We start from the raw sequence: 18,437 nt of genomic DNA, 5'->3' as shown, positions 1-18,437 counted from the left end.
ATTTTTGCTTTTGTTTCCTTTGCCTTTGGAGACATATCTTGAAAGAAGTTGCTGTGGCTGATATCAAAGAGATTACTGCTTATGTTCTCCTCTAGGATTCAGATGGATTCCTGTCTCACATTGAGGTCTTTTATCCATTTTGAGTTTATCTTTGTATACGGTGTAAAAGAATGGTCGAGTTTCATTCTTCTACATATAGCTGTCCATTCCATACTCTTGGATCGGAAGAATAAACATTGTTAAAATGTCTATACTGCCTAGAGCAATCTATACTTTTAATGCCATTCTGATCAAAATTCCACCGGTATTCTTCAAAGAGCTGGAGCAAATAATCCTAAAATTTGTATGGAATCAGAAGAGACCCCGAATTGCCAAGGAAATGTTGAAAAGCAAAAATAAAACTGGGGGCATCAAGTTACCTGATTTCAAGATTTATTACAAAGCTGTGATCACCAAGACAGCATGGTACTGGCGTAAAAACAGACACATAGACCAGTGGAACAGAGTAGAGAGCCCAGATATGGACCCTCAACTCTATGGTCAATTAATCTTTGACAAAACAGGAAAAAATATACAGTGGAAAAAGGACAGTCTCTTCAATAAATGGTGCTGGGAAAACTGGGCAGCTATATGTAGAAGAATGTGCAAAAGCTTTTGATCTTGATGAAGTCCCAGTAGTTCATTTGCCTTTTGTGATGTTTCTAGGAAGAAGTTGCTGCAGCTGAGGTTGAAGAGGTTGCTGCCTGTGTTCTCCTCAAGGATTTTGATGGATTCCTGTCTCACATTGAGTTCTTTCATCCATTTTGCGTCTATTTTTGTGTGTGGTATAAGAAAATGTCCCAGTTTCATTCTTCTGCAAATGGCTGTTCAATTTTCCCAACCATTTGTCAAAGAGGCTGTCTTTTTTCCATTGGACAATCTTGCCTGCTTTGTCAAAGATTAGCTGACCATAGAGTTGAGGGTCCATTTCTGGGCTCTCTATTCTGTTTCATTGATCTATGTGTCTGTATGTGTGCCAGTACCATACTATCTTGTTGATGACAGCTTTGTAACAGAGCTGGAAGTCTGGAATTGTGATGTCGCCAACTTTGGCTTTCTTTTCAACATTCCTCTGGCTATTCATGGTCTTTTCTGGTTCCATATAAATTTTAGGATCATTTATTCCATTTCATTGAAAAAAGTTGATGGTATTTTGATAGGGATTGCATTAAATGTGTAGATTGCTCTTGTTAGCTTAGACTTTTTCACAGTATTTGTTCTTCTGATCCATGAGCATGGAATGTTTTTCCATTTCTGTGTGTCTTCCTCAATTTCCTTCATGAGTACTCTATAGTTTTCTGAGTACAGATTCTTCACCCCTTTGGTTACATTTATTCCTAGGTATCTTATGATTTTGGGTGCAATTGTTAATAGCATTGACTCAATTTCTCTTTCTTCTGTCTTGTTGTTGGTGTATAGAAATGCAACTGATTTCTGTGCATTGATTTTATATCCTGACAATTTATTGAATTCCTGTATGAGTTCTAGCGGGTTTTGGAGTTCTAGCAGTCTTTTGGGTTTTTGACCTAAAATATCATATCATCTGCAAAGAGTGATAGTTTGACTTCTTCTTGCCAATTTGGATGGCAGGCATGCATTTTATAGAGTTGATATGTGCACATAAAATAGAGCTTTTTTCACTTATTAATATGTAGTGAATTTCTCCCCTACATTATATGGCAGCTATTTTGTGCAGTGACAAAGAGAGTCTGGGGTCACTTGTCAGAGTATGGAGGTTTGAATTCAATACATCCCCACTTACTTATATAACTTTGAGCATGTTTCATTTTATCATTTTTTAAAATTTTTAACATATAATGTATTATTAGCTCCAGGGGTACAGGTCTGTGAATCGCCAGGCTTACACATTTCACAGCACTCACCATAGCACATGCCCTCCCCAAAGTCCATAACCCAACCACCCTCTCCCTACTCCCCTACCCCCAGGAGTTTGTTTCGTGAGATTAGTGGTTTCTAATGGTTTGTCTCCCTCCTGATTCCATCTTGTTTCACTTTTTCCTTCCCTGCCCCCCAAGTCCCGCACTTCGCCTCTCAAATTCCTCATATCAGTGAGAGCATATGATAATTGTCCTTCTCTGATTGACTTATTTCATTGAGCATATTTCTTAACCTCTCTGTTCCTGTCTGCACATCACTAAACTGTAAACTGGCAATAATAATTAGATTACTCCACAGTCTTTGTGAGGATTAAATAAATTAGCAAATATAAATGTAAGGCATTTAGAATAGCACCTGGCATTTAAAGAGTATTTAATAAATCTTAATTCTTATGTGAATAAATAGCCTTGAAGATATTTTTATGTGATGACATAATGTTATATCATATGGATGCTTTGTAATAGAATTGGCTATTTTATCACTGTTATACATTTAGTGTGTGTGTGTGTGTTTGTGTGTGTCAGAACAAAAAGAACAAAGTTGGGGCTCCTGGGTGGCTTAGTCACTAGGCATCTGCCTTTGGCTCAGGTCATGATTCCAGGGTTCTGGGACTGAGACCCACATCAGCTTCCTGCTTAGCGGGAAGACTGATTCTCCCTCTCCCCCTCCCCAGCTTGTATTCCCCCCCCATCAAATAAATAAACAAAATCCTTAAAAAATAAAATAAATAAAATTAAATTAAAAAATATAGCCAAGACAGCATAGTACTGGCATAAAAACAGACACATAGACAAGTGGAACAGAGTAGAGAGCCCAGATATGGACCCTCAACACTATGGTCAATTAATCTTCAACAAAACAGGAAAAAATATACAGTGGAAAAAAGACAGTCTCTTCAATAAATGGTCCTGGGAAAACTGGACAGCTATATGTAGAAGAATGAAACTCGACCATTCTCTTACACCATACACAAAGATAAACTCAAAATGGATAAAAGACCCCAACGTGAGACAGGAATCCATCAGAATCCTAAAGGAGAACAAGGCAGTAATCTCTTCAATATCAGCCACAGCAACTTCTTTCAATATATGTCTCCAAAGGCAAAGGAAAAAAAAAGCGAAGATGAACTTTTGGGACTTCATCAAAATCAAAAGCTTCTGCACAGCAAAGGAAACAGTCAAAAAAACAAAGAGGCAACCCACAGAATGGGAGAGATATTTGCAAATGACAGTACAGACAAAAGGTTGATATCCAGGATCTATAATGAACTCCTCAAACTCAAAACACGCGAAACAGGCAAACATATCAAAAAAAGGGCAGAAGATATGAACAGACACTTCTCCAATCAAGACATACAAATGGCTATCAGACACATGAAAAAATGTTCATCATCACTAGCCATCAGGGAGATTCAAATTAAAACCACATTGAAATATCATCTTACACCAGTTAGAATGGCCAAAATTAACAAAACAGGAAACAACATGTGCTGGAGAGGATGTGGAGAAAGGGGAACCCTCTTCCACTGTTGGTGGGAATGCAAGTTGGTGCAACCTCTTTGGAGAACAGTGTGGAGATTCCTCAAGAAATTAAAAATAGAACTTCCCTGGGACGCCTGGGTGGCTCAGTGGGTTAAGCCGCTGCCTTCGGCTCAGGTCATGATCTCAGGGTCCTGGGATCGAGTCCCACATCGGGCTCTGCTCAGCAGGGGGCCTGCTTCCCTTCCTCTCTCTCTGCCTGCCTCTCTGCCTGCCTACTTGTGATTTCTCTCTGTCAAATAAATAAATAAAATCTTTAAAAAAAAAATAGAACTTCCCTATGACCCTGCCTTTGCACTCCTGGGTATTTACCCCAAAGATACAGATGTCGTGAAAAGAAGAGCCATCTGTACCCCAATGTTTATAGCAGCAATGGCCATGGTCGCCAAACTATGGAAAGAACCAAGATGCCCTTCAATGGACGAATGGATAAGGAAGATGTGGTCCATTTACACTATGGAGTATTATGCCTCCATCAGAAAGGATGAATACCCAACTTTTGTAGCAACATGGACGGGACTGGAAGAGATTATGCTGAGTGAAATAAGTCAAGCAGAGAGAGTCAATTATCTTATGGTTTCACTTATTTTGGAGCATAACAAATAGCATGGTGGACATGGGGAGTTAGGAGAAGGGAGTTGGGGTAAATTGGAAGGGGAGGTGAATCATGAGAGACTATGGACTCTGAAAAACAATCTGAGGGGTTTGAAGTGGTGGGGGTGTGGGAGGTTGTGGTACCAGGTGGTGGGTATTATAGTGGGCACAGATTGCATGGAGCACTGGGTGTGGTGAAAAAATAATGAATACTGTTTTTCTGAAAATAAATAAATTGAAAAAATTTTAAAAAATAATGAATACTGTTATGCTGAAAATAAAAAATAAATTTAAAAAAATGTTAAAAAATCAGAACAATATAAAAAAAATCAAAGAAACACATCAACAATAATACAATAATAGTAGGGGACTTTAAAACTTCCTTCATGGAAATGGACAGATCATGCAAGCAAAAGATCAACAAGGAAATAAAGGCCTTAAATGATACACTGGACCAGATGGACATCACAGATATATTCAGAACATTTCATCCCAAAGCAACAGAATACACATTCTTCTCTAGTGCACATGGGAATTCTTCAGAGTAGATCACATCCTGGGTCTTAAATCAGGTCTCAACCAGTATCAAAAGATTCGGATTATTCCCTGCATATTTTCAGACCACAATGCTCTGAAACTAAAACTCAATCACAAGAGGAAATTTGGAAAGAACACAAATACATAGAGACTAAACAGCATCCTTCTAAAGAATGAATGGGTCAACCAGGAAATTAAAGAAGAATTGAAAAAATTCATGGAAACAAATGATAATGAAAACACAACAGTTCAAAATATGTGGGACACAGCAAAGGCAGTTCTGAGAGGAAAATCCATAGTGGTACATGCCTTTCTCAAGAAACAAGAAATGTTTCAAATACACAACCTAACCCTACACCTAAAGGAGCTGGAGAAAGAACAACAAAGGAAGCCTAAAACCAGCAGGAGAAGAAAAATCATAAAGATCAGAGCAGAAATCAATGAAATAGAAACCAAAAAAACAATAGAACATATCAACGAAACTAGGAGCTGGTTCTTTGAAAGAATCAGTAAGATTGTCAAACTCCTGGCCAGACTTCTCAAAAAGAAAAGAGAAAAGACACAGATAAATAAAATCACGTATGAAAGAGGAGAGATCACAACTAACACCAAAAAAATACAAACAATTATAAGAACATACTATGAGCAACACTACAAAAACAAATTTGAAAATATGGAAGAAATGGATGCATTCCTAGAGACATATAAACTACCATAACTGAACCAGGAACAAATAGAAAACCTGAACAGACGGATAACCAGGAAGGAGATTGAAACGGTCATCAAAAATCTCCAAACATATAGCTGTCCAATTTTCCCAGCACCATTTATTGAAGTGACTGTCTTTTTTCCACTCGACCATTCTCTTACACCGTACACAAAGATAAACTCAAAATGGATAAAAGACCTCAACGTCAGACAGGAATCCATCAGAATCCTAGAGGAGAATATAGGCAGTAATCTCTTCAATATCAGCCACAGCAACTTCTTTCAAGATATGTCTCCAAAGGCAAAGGAAATAAAAGCAAAAATGAACTTTTGGGATTTCATCAAGATCAAAAGCTTCTGCACAGCAAAGGAAACAGTAAACAAAACAAAGAGGCAACCCACGGAATGGGAGAAGATATTTGCTAATGACAGTACAGACAAAAGGTTGATATCCAGGATCTATAAAGAACTCTTGAAACTCAACACACACAAAACAGACAATCATATAAAAAGTGGGCAGAAGATACGAACAGACACTTCTCCCGTGAAGACATACAAATGGCTATCAGACACATGAAAAAATGTTCATCATCACTAGCCATCAGGGAGATTCAAATCAAAACCACATTGAGATATCACCTTACACCAGTTAGAAGGGCCAAAATTAACAAGACTGGAAACAACATGTGTTGGAGGGGATGTGGAGAAAGGGGAACCGTCTTATGCTGTTGGTGGGAATGCAAGTTGGTGCAGCCACTTTGGAGAACAGTGTGGAGATTCCTCAAGAAATTAAAAATAGAACTTCCCTATGACCCTGCCATTGCACTCCTGGGTATTTACCCCAAAGATACAGATGTCGTGAAAAGAAGGGTCATCTGTACCCCATGTTTATAGCAGCAATGGCCACAGTCGCCAAACTGTGGAAAGAACCAAGATGCCCTTCAACGAACGAATGGATAAGGAAGATGTGGTCCATATACACTATGGAGTATTATGCCTCCATCAGAAAGGATGAATACCCAGCTTTTGTAGGAACATGGACGGGACTGGAGGAGATTATGCTGAGTGAAATAAGTCAAGCACAGAGAGTCAATTATCATATGGTTTCACTTATTTTGGAGCATAACAAATAGCATGGAGGACATGGGGAGATATAGAGGAGAAGGGATTTGGGGGAAATTAGAAGGGGAGGTGAGCCATGAGAGACTATGGACTCTGAAAAACAATCTGAGGTTTTGAAGGGGCGGGGGTGGGAGGTCGGGGTACTAGGTGGTAGGTATTATAGAGGGCACAGATTGCATGGAGCACTGGGTGTGGTGCAAAAATAATGAATACTATTTTGCTGAAAATAAATAAAATATAAATTAAAAAACATAGAAATTCAACCCAGGCAACCTGGTGTCAGAGAACACTTCTTAACTGCCATGTTATTCAACCCATCTTATAAAGAGTTTTAAACCACATCATATTACTTTGCCTCAAGACAAAAACCTCTAAGCTACACATATTTTGTATATCAGTAGGGGAAACCCATTCTTTTAAAATAATTTTTTTCTAGCTCACAAAGGACTCAAATTGATTCTAAGAAAACCATATATTTTAGATCATGAATAGAGTATTCCAAAGCTATTTACAGGAAACAAAGTATGTAATACTTATGATAGATTAATATATAATAATCTATTCAGCACTCCTGGTGTCAAATTCCTTTTTTAAGTATGATGATAGATTTAAAATTTTCCTTGCATATCTGGTGTCCACCTGGTTCATTCCAATTCTTTCGGTATAATAGGCTTTCTAATTAATATTAGGTCTGCATACATTGGACCTCCAAAAGTTCACCTTAATATTCCAAGTGCTTTGAAACCAACAATTTATGGTATATATAAGACACATTATTTATTTTTGACAGTCTGTTATTTTGAGAGGGCTAATTTGAGAGCTTTTGCAAAATCTTTTAGGAGTCAGCAAACACCAGGGAGATTTTGTGTTCTCTGTAAATAACAATCCCATACAACATATGCAAAATTATATCCAAGCCTGACAATATTAATACAATATTAAAACTTTCCACTCAGTCTATGTTCAAAAAGCATTTAAATATCTGTCTAGTGAAATATCTATTTGGTTCCTAGTAGTAATCTAGTACTTTGATGAACAAAAAGTTTAGGTCAGTATCCTTCAGAATTTCAAAGTCTAGAAGGAAAGACATATTCTTAATAAACATATATTCACAATACAACGTGGAGGAGGTATAAATAAAGGATAGAAACTTTGTAGGACATCAAAACCCACAGGGCAGGAAAGAAAAAGTGAAGAAATATTTCACCCACTGTAAGGGGTGGCTTAAATTGTCTAAAGATGTAAGTTATTTGAGTTTTTAAAATATGGAACTAAGATGAGTCATTCTCGTAGACACTAAAATCATCCAAAATAATGACAACTAGAGAATGAAAAGAAGGCAATGATCTAAGTCCCAAGGATAACAATGAGGATGGATTTTAAATTTAAATATATTGTTGACAAAGAGAACTGGGAGAAAGTCATGACCTCAAGGTCACCTAACTTACTAGGCTTCTCTCAGGATTCAGTTTTATCTCCTGCAATTCATTTCTACACTGTTACAGAAATCTTAATATTACAACTCTGATGTTACTTTGTTACTTAGTATACTTTAAGGCTAGCCCTCAAGATCCACTCCAATCTCTTGGCATATTATGCAATATAGTTCAGAATCTGGGGGCGCCTGAGTGGTTCAGTTGTTTAAGTGTCTGCCTTCAGCTCAGGTCATGATCCCAGACTCCTTGGATAGAGCCCATGTCGGGCTCTCTACTCAGTGGAGAGCCTGCTTCTCCCTCTGCGTGCTACTCCTGCTTATTCTCTTCCTCTCAAACTCTTGCCCTATCTCAAATAAATAAATAAAGTCTTTTTTTAAAAAGTACACTGGATAGGCTGATCTCTCTGCTTCATTTCTTACAATGACCCTTAGCATCCCCTCCCTCCTTCATCCCTACCCAAACCCCACTTCCCTCTATAGTGCTCAATTTGGGATTCCCCAAGAAACTGTTTTCTCCTGCCTCTAGTCCTTTGTACCTGCATGTTTCTCTGCCTAGAATGCTTCATTTATTTCCTTTCATGCCATCCTTCATGTCCTTGATCTTTTTTCTTGGTTATAGCTTCCTGGTACTCCAGAACATGAGCTGCCACTACCTCCTAGAAAGTTGCCTTGCTTCTTGCAGAGTGAGCAGCTACCTTATTATATTTAAATATTCCTATACTGATCCTTAAATACAAGGTTTGTGTCTTATTCACAGTGTTTGTTCAACATACAGCACAGAGCCTGAATTATAGAATATCCTTGATTATTTGTTGAATGAATGAATGAATGAATGAATGAATGAGACCAACATCACTGTGTTGTTCATTACCAAGACTAACATTACTGAGATGGTCAAAGGGACAGGTATTGATTCCTAACCAGCCACATTTCTTAACTAGGATCCTTCCCAATTCCTAACCACTCACAGACACCTCCTTCATAATAAGCCCTCGAACAGGGATATAATCCCTACCTCAGATGGATTGGAGACACTGCTGCTAGATTTTATTATGCAGTGTAGTAGCTTATATGAGGGAGTCAAGGAGTGCAAATAGAAATTGGTGAATAAAGTGTCTTTTGCCAGTATTGGGGAAGGTACCAGCTGTGAGGAGGTATGTGAGATCAGTGATTCAGGGCCCTCCCATTCTTCTGGCTTTGCGACTTTCTCTGGGAATGGGCAACCTTGTTTCTGAATGGCCAACACCACTGAGAGAAGCATTCACACAGGAACAAGAGATTGCTTGTCTCCTCTTATGTGAGGAGTTAGGATAGATTGCTTCTGTAAACCAGACACCATTTGAAGGAATTTTTCTAGCCTCCAAGGAATTGTCAGGCTGAGAACACTGCTTAGACTTAAAAATACTTTCACTCTAACCGAGCTCTGAAGGAAAAGCTGAATAAAGGAAAAATCCAAGAAAAAGGATATGAGAAGGCCCAAAAGTAGAACTTGAGGTGCCTGGCCTCACTTTCCCTGGGGGCCATAGTGAGCCAGGGTTCTTGTCTTTTTTTTTTTTTTTTTTTTTTTAAGATTTTATTTGTTTATTTGAGAGAAAGAGAGCAAGAGAGAGCACTCGAGAGAATGCACAAACAGGGAGCAGCAGGCAGAGTTGGAGAAGCAGGCAGAGAGGCCAACATGGGGCTCATAGCCTGGACCCTGAGATGATGACCTGAGCCGAAGGCTGACGCTTAACTGACTGAGCCAGACAGCTGCCTCCAGGGCCCTGTCTTTGAGGGTGGTTCCTCTTCCTTACTATGCAATTACAATGACTTTGACCTTCCACTTATTTATGTATTGGTTTGTTTGATTCTTTCTTTATTTCTTTTTAAGATTTTATTATTTATTTGATATATATAGAGAAAGAACACAAGCAGGGGGAGTGGAAGAGGGAGAAGCAGGCCTCCTGTGGAGCAGGTAGCCTGACCTGGGGCTTGATCCCAAGACCCTGGGATCATGACCTAGCAGAAGGCAGATGCCCAGTGAGTGAGCGGCCTAGGGACCCCAACCTTCCACTATTTAAAGGGAAATCTCTCCCCAGCTGACATGTTTCCTCACTGGAAATGCTAGTCTAGGAGACAGGATTTTAATAAATCCCCTAGGTGTGATTCCTGACCTTCCACCTCTGCTTTCTTCTACAAGTAAATGAGCTCTGCTGGCCCAGAGGGAGCCCTCCACCTGTAAAGGAAACATGGAGGGCCATTTTCACATCTCTGAGTGAGCACTTACTGACCATGCCTTGGGCTAGTACTACCAATCTGCTCCAAGTCCCAGGGCACAGTGAAGACCCCGCATGGTCTCAGAAAAGCTGAGAAGCAGGACTGTCTTAATCTTTCCCCAAGAGGTAATCCTTTCACTGAACATAAATGAGTATCTCAGAGTAAATGAACTAGAACAAATGTGTGCAGAGTTTCCTGCATTGTTTTCCCTCCATAGATTTGTTTCCTTTTTAAATTTTCTCATTCAATATTTGTTGAACTCCTATGTCCTAGATGTAAGATGCTAAATTATATGGCAATGGAAAAAATAGAAAACTATCCCTCTGTCATGGATCTTACACTGGAGCACTTGTAACATGGAAAGTGTAGCACTATATTCTGGCTGGAGGAGACACGAACCCTGGATACAGATTTACCTTTCTTAAATACAATACATCTGTCAAAACTACTATCTGTGGTTACTATCTGGACTTATAGAAGGACCTTATACACTGTCATGTTGTTTCACATGGCATTACTTTTGATCGATAAATGAAATACACTTCACAGTAAATGAACTACAGCAAAGGGCCCATTCTCATGAAATTCAGTGATCTTACCATGTTCTCCACCATCACTGAAGTAGCTGATTAGATTGTATGGTAGAAAACCTTTTAAAGATGTGGTTACAGCACCAGCTAGCTGGAAATACTTCATAGGGCTGGAGTAGTATCCTCCAGGATGCTGTCTACGCTCTGAATCAGCATCCAGTGCATAGTACTGTTTCTCCCACTACTAATACTCATATGTCCAGGAATCAAAAAATGAAAATAGGAGGGGCTCCATTCCTTATTCCTTATTACCCCTAGTGAGTCTTAGCAAAATTTTTGTTTCCTATCCCTGTATGTTTTCTGGCCTAGAGGTCTTAGTTCCGGAAGAAGGGATGTTTCCAGTAGGAGATAGAATAATTTTACTGAACTGAGATTTGAGACTGCCACCTGGTGTCTCCCTCGTGTCTCTAAATCAATAGGTGATTGATCCTGATCCAAAGGGAAACTGGCCTCTGGTCAATCAGCTCATCTCGAAATGCCAATCTCTTGTGTCCCTGTATATATTGTTCCATATTTTCCCAGAAAACTTTTGTAATAAAAAAGATATGTTGCATTTTATGTAAAAAAAAAAAAAAGGGAAACTGGTTGCTACTATGTAAGGTAAGGAAGAGTATGTCTGGGATACAAGCTCTTTTGGTATCTCTTTAGAACTACCATGACGGTGATTATAGTTAATGGAAAATTATAACAATCTATTTCAGGCAGTACTTCTAATGGCTCAGACCTTTCAGAAATGAAGGCTTGGGTTACCCAACCTGGAAAAGAACCATGAACTTCTGAGGTGCTTTTAGAGAACAAAAAGATTATGGCATGGCTATTTGAAGAAGGCAATTACAAATACTAGTTACGACCCTATAAGCAGTTGCAGAAACAAAGTGAGATTTGTAATAGTTTAATAGTAATTAGTTTAATAGTTATTAGTATTTCTTCTATTATGAATTACACACATAATAATATATATATATATATATATAACTTATCTTTCATTTTCTTATTCCCTTTATCCCTGTACTGCCTAAGATACTACATATTAATAAATTAACTTTATATCACAATATTTTAGCTATAGGATATCAAAGGAGAAGAGAAAACATCCTTCAAGGACTTTGCATCTTCTGGAGGAAGTTTTACACAGGATAGTTGCATTGTGGTAGGTGGAAGTGTGACTTTGTATTTGTCTTGGTTTGGAGATTGTGTGGTTTAAAGAGATCAGTGTATCAATGGCATCAGTGTATCAGTGGCAGGTTGACAAGAGATGGACTATAGTGGTCCATTTTATGTATCATCTTAGCTAGGCTGTAGTCCCTGGTTTTTCCATCAAACATTAATCTAGGTGTTGCTATGAAGGCATTTTGTAGATGTGATTAAAGTTTATAATGAGTTAAATATGGATGGTTATTCTAGATAATCTAGAGTAGCCTGATTCAGTCAGTTGAAAGGCTATAAAAGCAGAACTGACACTTCCTTGAGAAAGAAGAAATTTCACCTGTGGGGAAGCAGCTTCAGCTCATGCCCAAGACTTCCAGGCTGCCCTTCCTGACAGCCTGCCCTATATATTTCAGATCTACTTTGCCAGCCCCCACAATTGCATAAGCCAGCTCCATGTAATAAATCTCATAATTTATATCTCCTTCTGGTTCTGTTTGTTTGGTTGAATCGTTACCTGTACATCCAATACAAATCTTTCTGCAATAAAGGGAAAATTTTACCAGTTTCATCATCTGGAAAACTTCCTGCTACTCTCGGTTTTGACAATTTATCTATTACTTTCTTGCTGGTTCACTGCCTGTGGATGTCCAGGAAAACCATAGCCTTTTCCTATCTATCTCCTTCTCTGCAGATTTCTATTCAGCTACAGGGCATTCTGTTTTTCCTTTTTGAATGCCACTCTTCCAGCTTTGAATAAAGGCATATAGTTATAACTGGAGGACAGCATTAAATATGTAGCATAGTTATAAAATCTAGTTACATACAGCTTTTGATCTTCAATTTTTAAAATATGAGTTGTGGATGAAGTTGTCAGTTTTACTATTTTTCTACTTTTAGTGTTTTAAACATTCAGAAGTAAAATATTTTAAATATTAAAGTAAAAGAAATATAAAAAGAAAATACATTATAGATGGGGAAAGACCAATGCACTGTTATGGAAAGAGTAAGTTAACTTTCTTGGAAATCAAGTTCATGAAATAAAGTAGGAGATAAGTAAGTACACAGAGGATTTGTATAACAAATGATCTAATGGCTATATAGAAAACTAAAATTCAGACAGTCTAGACTAAAAAAGGAATGTCACGTTATAAATATAGATGATACTGGAGGTTATAACAATAAAGGTTAAGGGCTGCTTAACCAAAATTGAAATGAATTTTAAGAATAAAAAATAAACATGTGAGATTTCGAAATAGCATTGTCTATTAGGAATTAACAAAAGATTTTTGAGCAGAAATATATATAACATGACACTGCTCCCTTTTAATAAAAGACTAGAAAATTCTAACATGAGTGTAAGAAGTTCTGTGATAAAAATAGAGCATCTTATATTATCTTTAGTGCCTATGTGAGGGCCATGACCCACAACGTTTCTTTTTGACCAAAGAAAAGTAGTAATATCATTATGAATATACAGTTGTTAGGCTAAATTAATGAAGGCCAGCAGAATGTAACAGGTTTAGATAAATTGGAAACTACCATAGTCTATAAAATATAATGATCTATACAAAATAAATTAAAACAATCTCATGTGACCATATACAAAAACTTAGTACAAAATGGGAAGACCATGTAGTTACAATGTAAATACAGTCAAAACAAAGCAAATATGGTATTTAAATCAATAATGCAATTAAAGGTTAGGAAATGTGGTTTCCAAAGCTTTGGCGCAAAATAGTATGCCTGCAATCCTTAAATTCTTGGCAGACTGTATTTCATTAATTCATTCATCCAGTATTGTTGCTGAGCCAGACAGAATCCATCTCTCTTCTATCATTTTATAATGGCTGAATGACCGCATATACTAGGATATTGCATCCACTTTTCCAAAATCAAAATGAAAACAAATGATAGGAGGGAAAATCCTGCACATCCAGAGCAAGTACCATCTAAGGAAAAGCATTTTTGTGACCTCTTGTCAATGTCAATGCTTCTTTTACCTAAAAAGGAATGGACTTTAATGAATTGCTATTACTTTTTCTGAAGTTCTATCTGATGACTCTCTTACATCTAAAAAAATTGTATATGTAGAGATTCCAACAAAGGAAGAAAATTAAAACATGAAATTATATATTATATATATAATTTGTTGAAACTCTACATTATGTATACATTTTATATTATAAAATTATTTTATGTATAAATATTATATATCATGATATATATAACTATATATACACACACTATATATATACTCACACATAGATATATATTAAACTTGTTTTCTCTCTGCTATGGTAAGTTTTGCATGCTGCCTACTTTATAATGTTTCTATTACATCTTAAAAGGAGTTGTATTTTATATTTCCTTAAATTTGAAAAAGTAATTACAATGAGATATCATCAATTGTTTATAAAAGGAATCAGGCCCCTAACCCTCTAGGAAGCAAGAAACAGGTCCTAGCCATGAAACTGATGATTACAGAACCTCTTTTTGTATATTCCTCCTAAGACAAAGGGCTTTTAAAATAAAGCAAAATCAAAATGGAGAAATCTCACCCATAGAGTTCTCAAAACTAGTTGGATAGTAACTGATTACTTCTTAGCATCTTCATAAAAATAAAATTATTTTATAACTTCACTACCAATGCATGTCTCATTAAATTCTGGTTATTTCACACACTGCATTATAAAAGGAAGCATTTAATTAAAGCCTGAAAGAAAAGGAGATTTTTTTTTTTTATATCTGGCTCCTTATCCTATAATTGTGCACTAAGTCAGTATGTTTATAATTACAGACTTTCACCCAGTGTAGGTGGGCTCTGAGATTAAGTGAAATGAAAAGAGAAGGAATGTCTGAGTCTCTTTAGCAAAGAGAATCTTTCAAGAAAAGGGCTTGGCCACTGGACATGGTTTTTCTGATGGCATCTTTGACCTCCTTGTTCCTCAGGCAGTAGATAATAGGGTTGAGCATGGGAGTAAAGACTGCATATATGGCTGAGATCAGTTTGTTAGAATTGAATGATGCAATGGCCCGAGGTCGGACATACATGAAGATCACAGCTGTATAGAAGATGACCACCACTGTAAGGTGAGAGGCACAGGTGGAGAAGGCCTTCCGCTGTCCAGTGGCTGAGGGAATTTGCAGAACAGTAGAGACAATGAAGCCATAAGAAAGGACAGTGGCTGAAAGGGGAAACACAAGAATGAGAATGGCTAGCACAAAGTCTACCATCTCAGCCATAGAAAAGTCCATGCAGGCCAGTTTGAGGATAGGGGAAACATCACAGAAAAAATGGTTCAAGATATTATTGCCACAGAAAGTGACTTGGGAGATGAAGTATACCTTTGCCATGGAGATGGTGAAGCCACTCACCCAGGAACTGAGAGTCAGCTGCACACAAAATCCTGTGGTCATCATGGCTGGATAACGAAGAGGACAACATATAGCCACATAACGGTCATAGGCCATGGCAGCCAAGAGCACACATTCAGTACAGGCAAGTGAGATGAAAAAATAGAGTTGGATCATGCATCCCAGGAAGGAGATGGTATTGGGATGAAGTAGGAATCCAGCCAACATCTTGGGGACTGTGACAGATACATACCAAGTCTCCAGAAAGGACATGGTACCCAGAAAATAGTACATGGGCTTGTGCAGGGACCCAGTGATCCATACAGTGAGAATGATGACCAAATTCTCCAATAGCACAAACAGATAGGTGATGAGGAAGAGGAAGAAAAGCAGAACCTGTAGCCATGGGGAAGAAGGGAAACCCACCAGGATGAATTCACTAATATGGGTGATATTTTCCTTTGACATGGCTAGGACACCAATAGACAAAGGATTTAATGAAAATAGCATGAGTGAGATCCACATTAGCAACAAGGTGCCCTCAGGCTACAGGTACTTTATCATTAAATTTAACACTGGTCCACAGTCTGGTCCTGGGGTGTGATCTGAGAGGCACGAGAGACCACAAGATCCTCTTCAGAAAATCAGACATTAGAACAGGACCTGAAAATAAATCCACCAAAGACACAAAGTTAAGAATCTCAAAGCAGAATCATGAGGTCAGATTCAGGATTTAGGCCTTCAGATCTGGGTCAGAAGGAAGTGTTCAGGTAAGGAGTAAATACTTTCCTTATCAGCATATTTTCAGATTTTATAAGCAGCTATAAGGCAGGAAACCATCATGATTGGAATAAGTGCAAAGGATGGTTTAGGGCAAGGCAAGAAAGCAGGGTAGTTCAAATTCTGGAGAAAATGAAAGCAGAAGACGAACTGGAAAACACTCTCCTAAGAGTGTTTGTGAGTGTTTGTGAGTGACTTTGGCCTATGCCTCAGCTATTTAGTATGTCTATTGAAAATGCTGGCAAAGCTAGTTAACAATTACTTGCCTATTTTTAGGGCCATGGCTTAAAAAATTGAATGAAGAAATGCCTGCTCTATTTTTTTTTTAAATTTTATTTATTTTTTTAAAATTTCTTTTCAGTGTTCCTGAATCCATTGTTTTTCCACCACACCCAGTTCTCCATGCAATATGGGCCCTCCATAATACCCACCACTAGGCTCACCCAATGTCCCACCTCCTTCCCCTCCAAAACCCTCAGTTTGCTTTTCAGAAATGCCTGCTCCATTGAGTAATTAAATACATTTGGATGTTTTTGATGGCTTCTAATGATAATGTTATGTATATAGATATATGATAGTTGTATGTATACATATAAAATAGTTCACATTTGATGTCAAATTAATTTGTATAGTTCATCTATACCCTCTCCAAAGACTGGTTCAAAATTTTTGTGCTGCCAGAAGTGTTACATGATTAATTCTATCTACTCCTTGACCCTGAAATTTCTCAATATGAACACGACTGAACACAAGTTGCATATAAAGAGCTGCCTTGAGAGTGGAGAGTAAGGAACTTCAACAACCCAAAAGAGTCCTGGGCTTCTTAGGGCCAATAGAATCTGAGGAGAGAATTGAAATTTAAAAATGCTTTCTTCATAAGTAGGGATAGAAGAAAGAGAAAAGTAGAGATAGAAGTTGGAGCACTGGGTATTATATGCAACTAATCAATCATTGAATATTACATCAAAAATTAATGATGTACTATATGTTGGCTAATCAAATTTAAATTTTAAAAAGGGGGGAAACAGGGAGTTGAGGGAAATTGGAAGGGGAGATGAACCATGAGAGACTATGGACTCTGAAAAACAATCTGAGGGTTTTGAAGGGGTGGGGGTTGGGAGGTTGGGGGACCCAGGAGGTGGGTATTATGGAGGTATATATGGCATGGAGCACTGGGTGTGGTGCATTAACAATGAATTTTGTCATGCTATTTGTTATGCATAACAAATAGCATGTTACGCATAACAAATAGCATGACAAATAGCATGACAAAATTCATTGTTATGCATAACATGCATTTGTTATGCATAACAAATAGCATGGAGGACAAGGGGAGTTAGAGAGAAGGGAGTTGAGGGAAATTGGAAGGGGAGGTGAACCGTGAGAGACTATGGACTCTGAAAAACAATCTGAGGGTTTTGAACAGGTGGAGGGTGGGAGGTTGGGGGAACCAGGTGGTGGGTATTGGAGAGGGCATGGATTGCATGGAGTACTGGGTGTGGTGCAAAAACAATGAGTAATGTTACGCTGAAAATAAATATAAAAAATTTTTAAAAATGAATTTTGTTATACTGAAAAGAAATTAATAAAAAATAAAAATAAAGCAAGACAGAAACAACATGTGTTGGAGGGGATGTGGAGAAAGGGGAATCCTCTTACACTGTTGGTGGGAATGCAAGTTGGTGCAGTCTTTTTGGAGAACAGTGTGGAGATTCCTCAAGAAATTAAAAATAGAACTTCCCTATGACCCTGCCATTGCACTCCTGGGTATTTACCCCAAAGATACAGATGTCGTGAAAAGAAGGGCCATCTGTACCCCAATGTTTATAGCAGCAATGGCCATGGTCGCCAAACTGTGTAAAGAACCAAGATGCCCTTCAACAGACGAATGGATAAGGAAAATGTGGTCCATATACATACACTATGGAGTATTATGCCTCCATCAGAAAGGATGAATACCCAACTTTTGTAGCAACATGGACAGGACTGGAGGAGATTATGCTGAGTGAAATAAGTCAAACAGAGAGAGTCAATTATCATATGGTTTCACTTATTTGTGGAGCATAACAAATAGCATGGAGGACATGCGGAAATAGAGAGGAGAAGGGACTTGGGGGAAATTAGAAGGGGAGGTGAACCATGAGAGACTATGGACTCTGAAAAACAATCTCAGGGTTTTGAAGCGGTGGCGGGGGTTGGGTGGGAAGTTGGGGTACCAGGTGGTGGGTATTATAGAGGGCACGAATTGCATGGGGCACTGGGTGTGGTGCAAAAGTAATGAATACTGTTATACTGAAAATAAATAAAAAATAAATTAAAAAAATTAAAAAATGGGAAACTAATTTAAAATTTTGCTTGACATTATAAATAACATTAATCTGAAAAAAAAAAAAAAACATATTTTTCAAGAACACCAATAAAGATGACCTAGAAAAG

The 18,437-nt window shown here is 37.9% G+C and overlaps 1 protein-coding gene across 1 annotated transcript; it reads right to left on the bottom strand.

Annotated features, from left to right (window-relative positions):
* Nucleotides 1-14,732: 14,732 nt before the first annotated feature.
* LOC132011104 (olfactory receptor 6B9) lies at nucleotides 14,733-15,689 on the bottom strand. The gene has a single exon (XM_059389263.1). The coding sequence runs from the start codon at nucleotides 15,687-15,689 to the stop codon at nucleotides 14,733-14,735; it is 957 nt and encodes a 318-aa protein (XP_059245246.1).
* Between the last annotated feature and the right edge of the window lie 2,748 nt (nucleotides 15,690-18,437).

This window comes from Mustela nigripes, chromosome 1 (genome assembly GCF_022355385.1).
Source record: "Mustela nigripes isolate SB6536 chromosome 1, MUSNIG.SB6536, whole genome shotgun sequence".
NCBI lineage: Eukaryota > Metazoa > Chordata > Mammalia > Carnivora > Mustelidae > Mustela > Mustela nigripes.
Note: the sequence above shows the minus strand (reverse complement) of the source record. Positions and strands in the feature narration are given on the sequence as shown.

What these genes read in the sequence shown, in the direction of transcription:
- LOC132011104 (XM_059389263.1), bottom strand. Translation starts at nt 15,689, where the DNA reads ATGTCAAAGGAAAATATCACCCATATTAGTGAATTCATCCTGGTGGGT.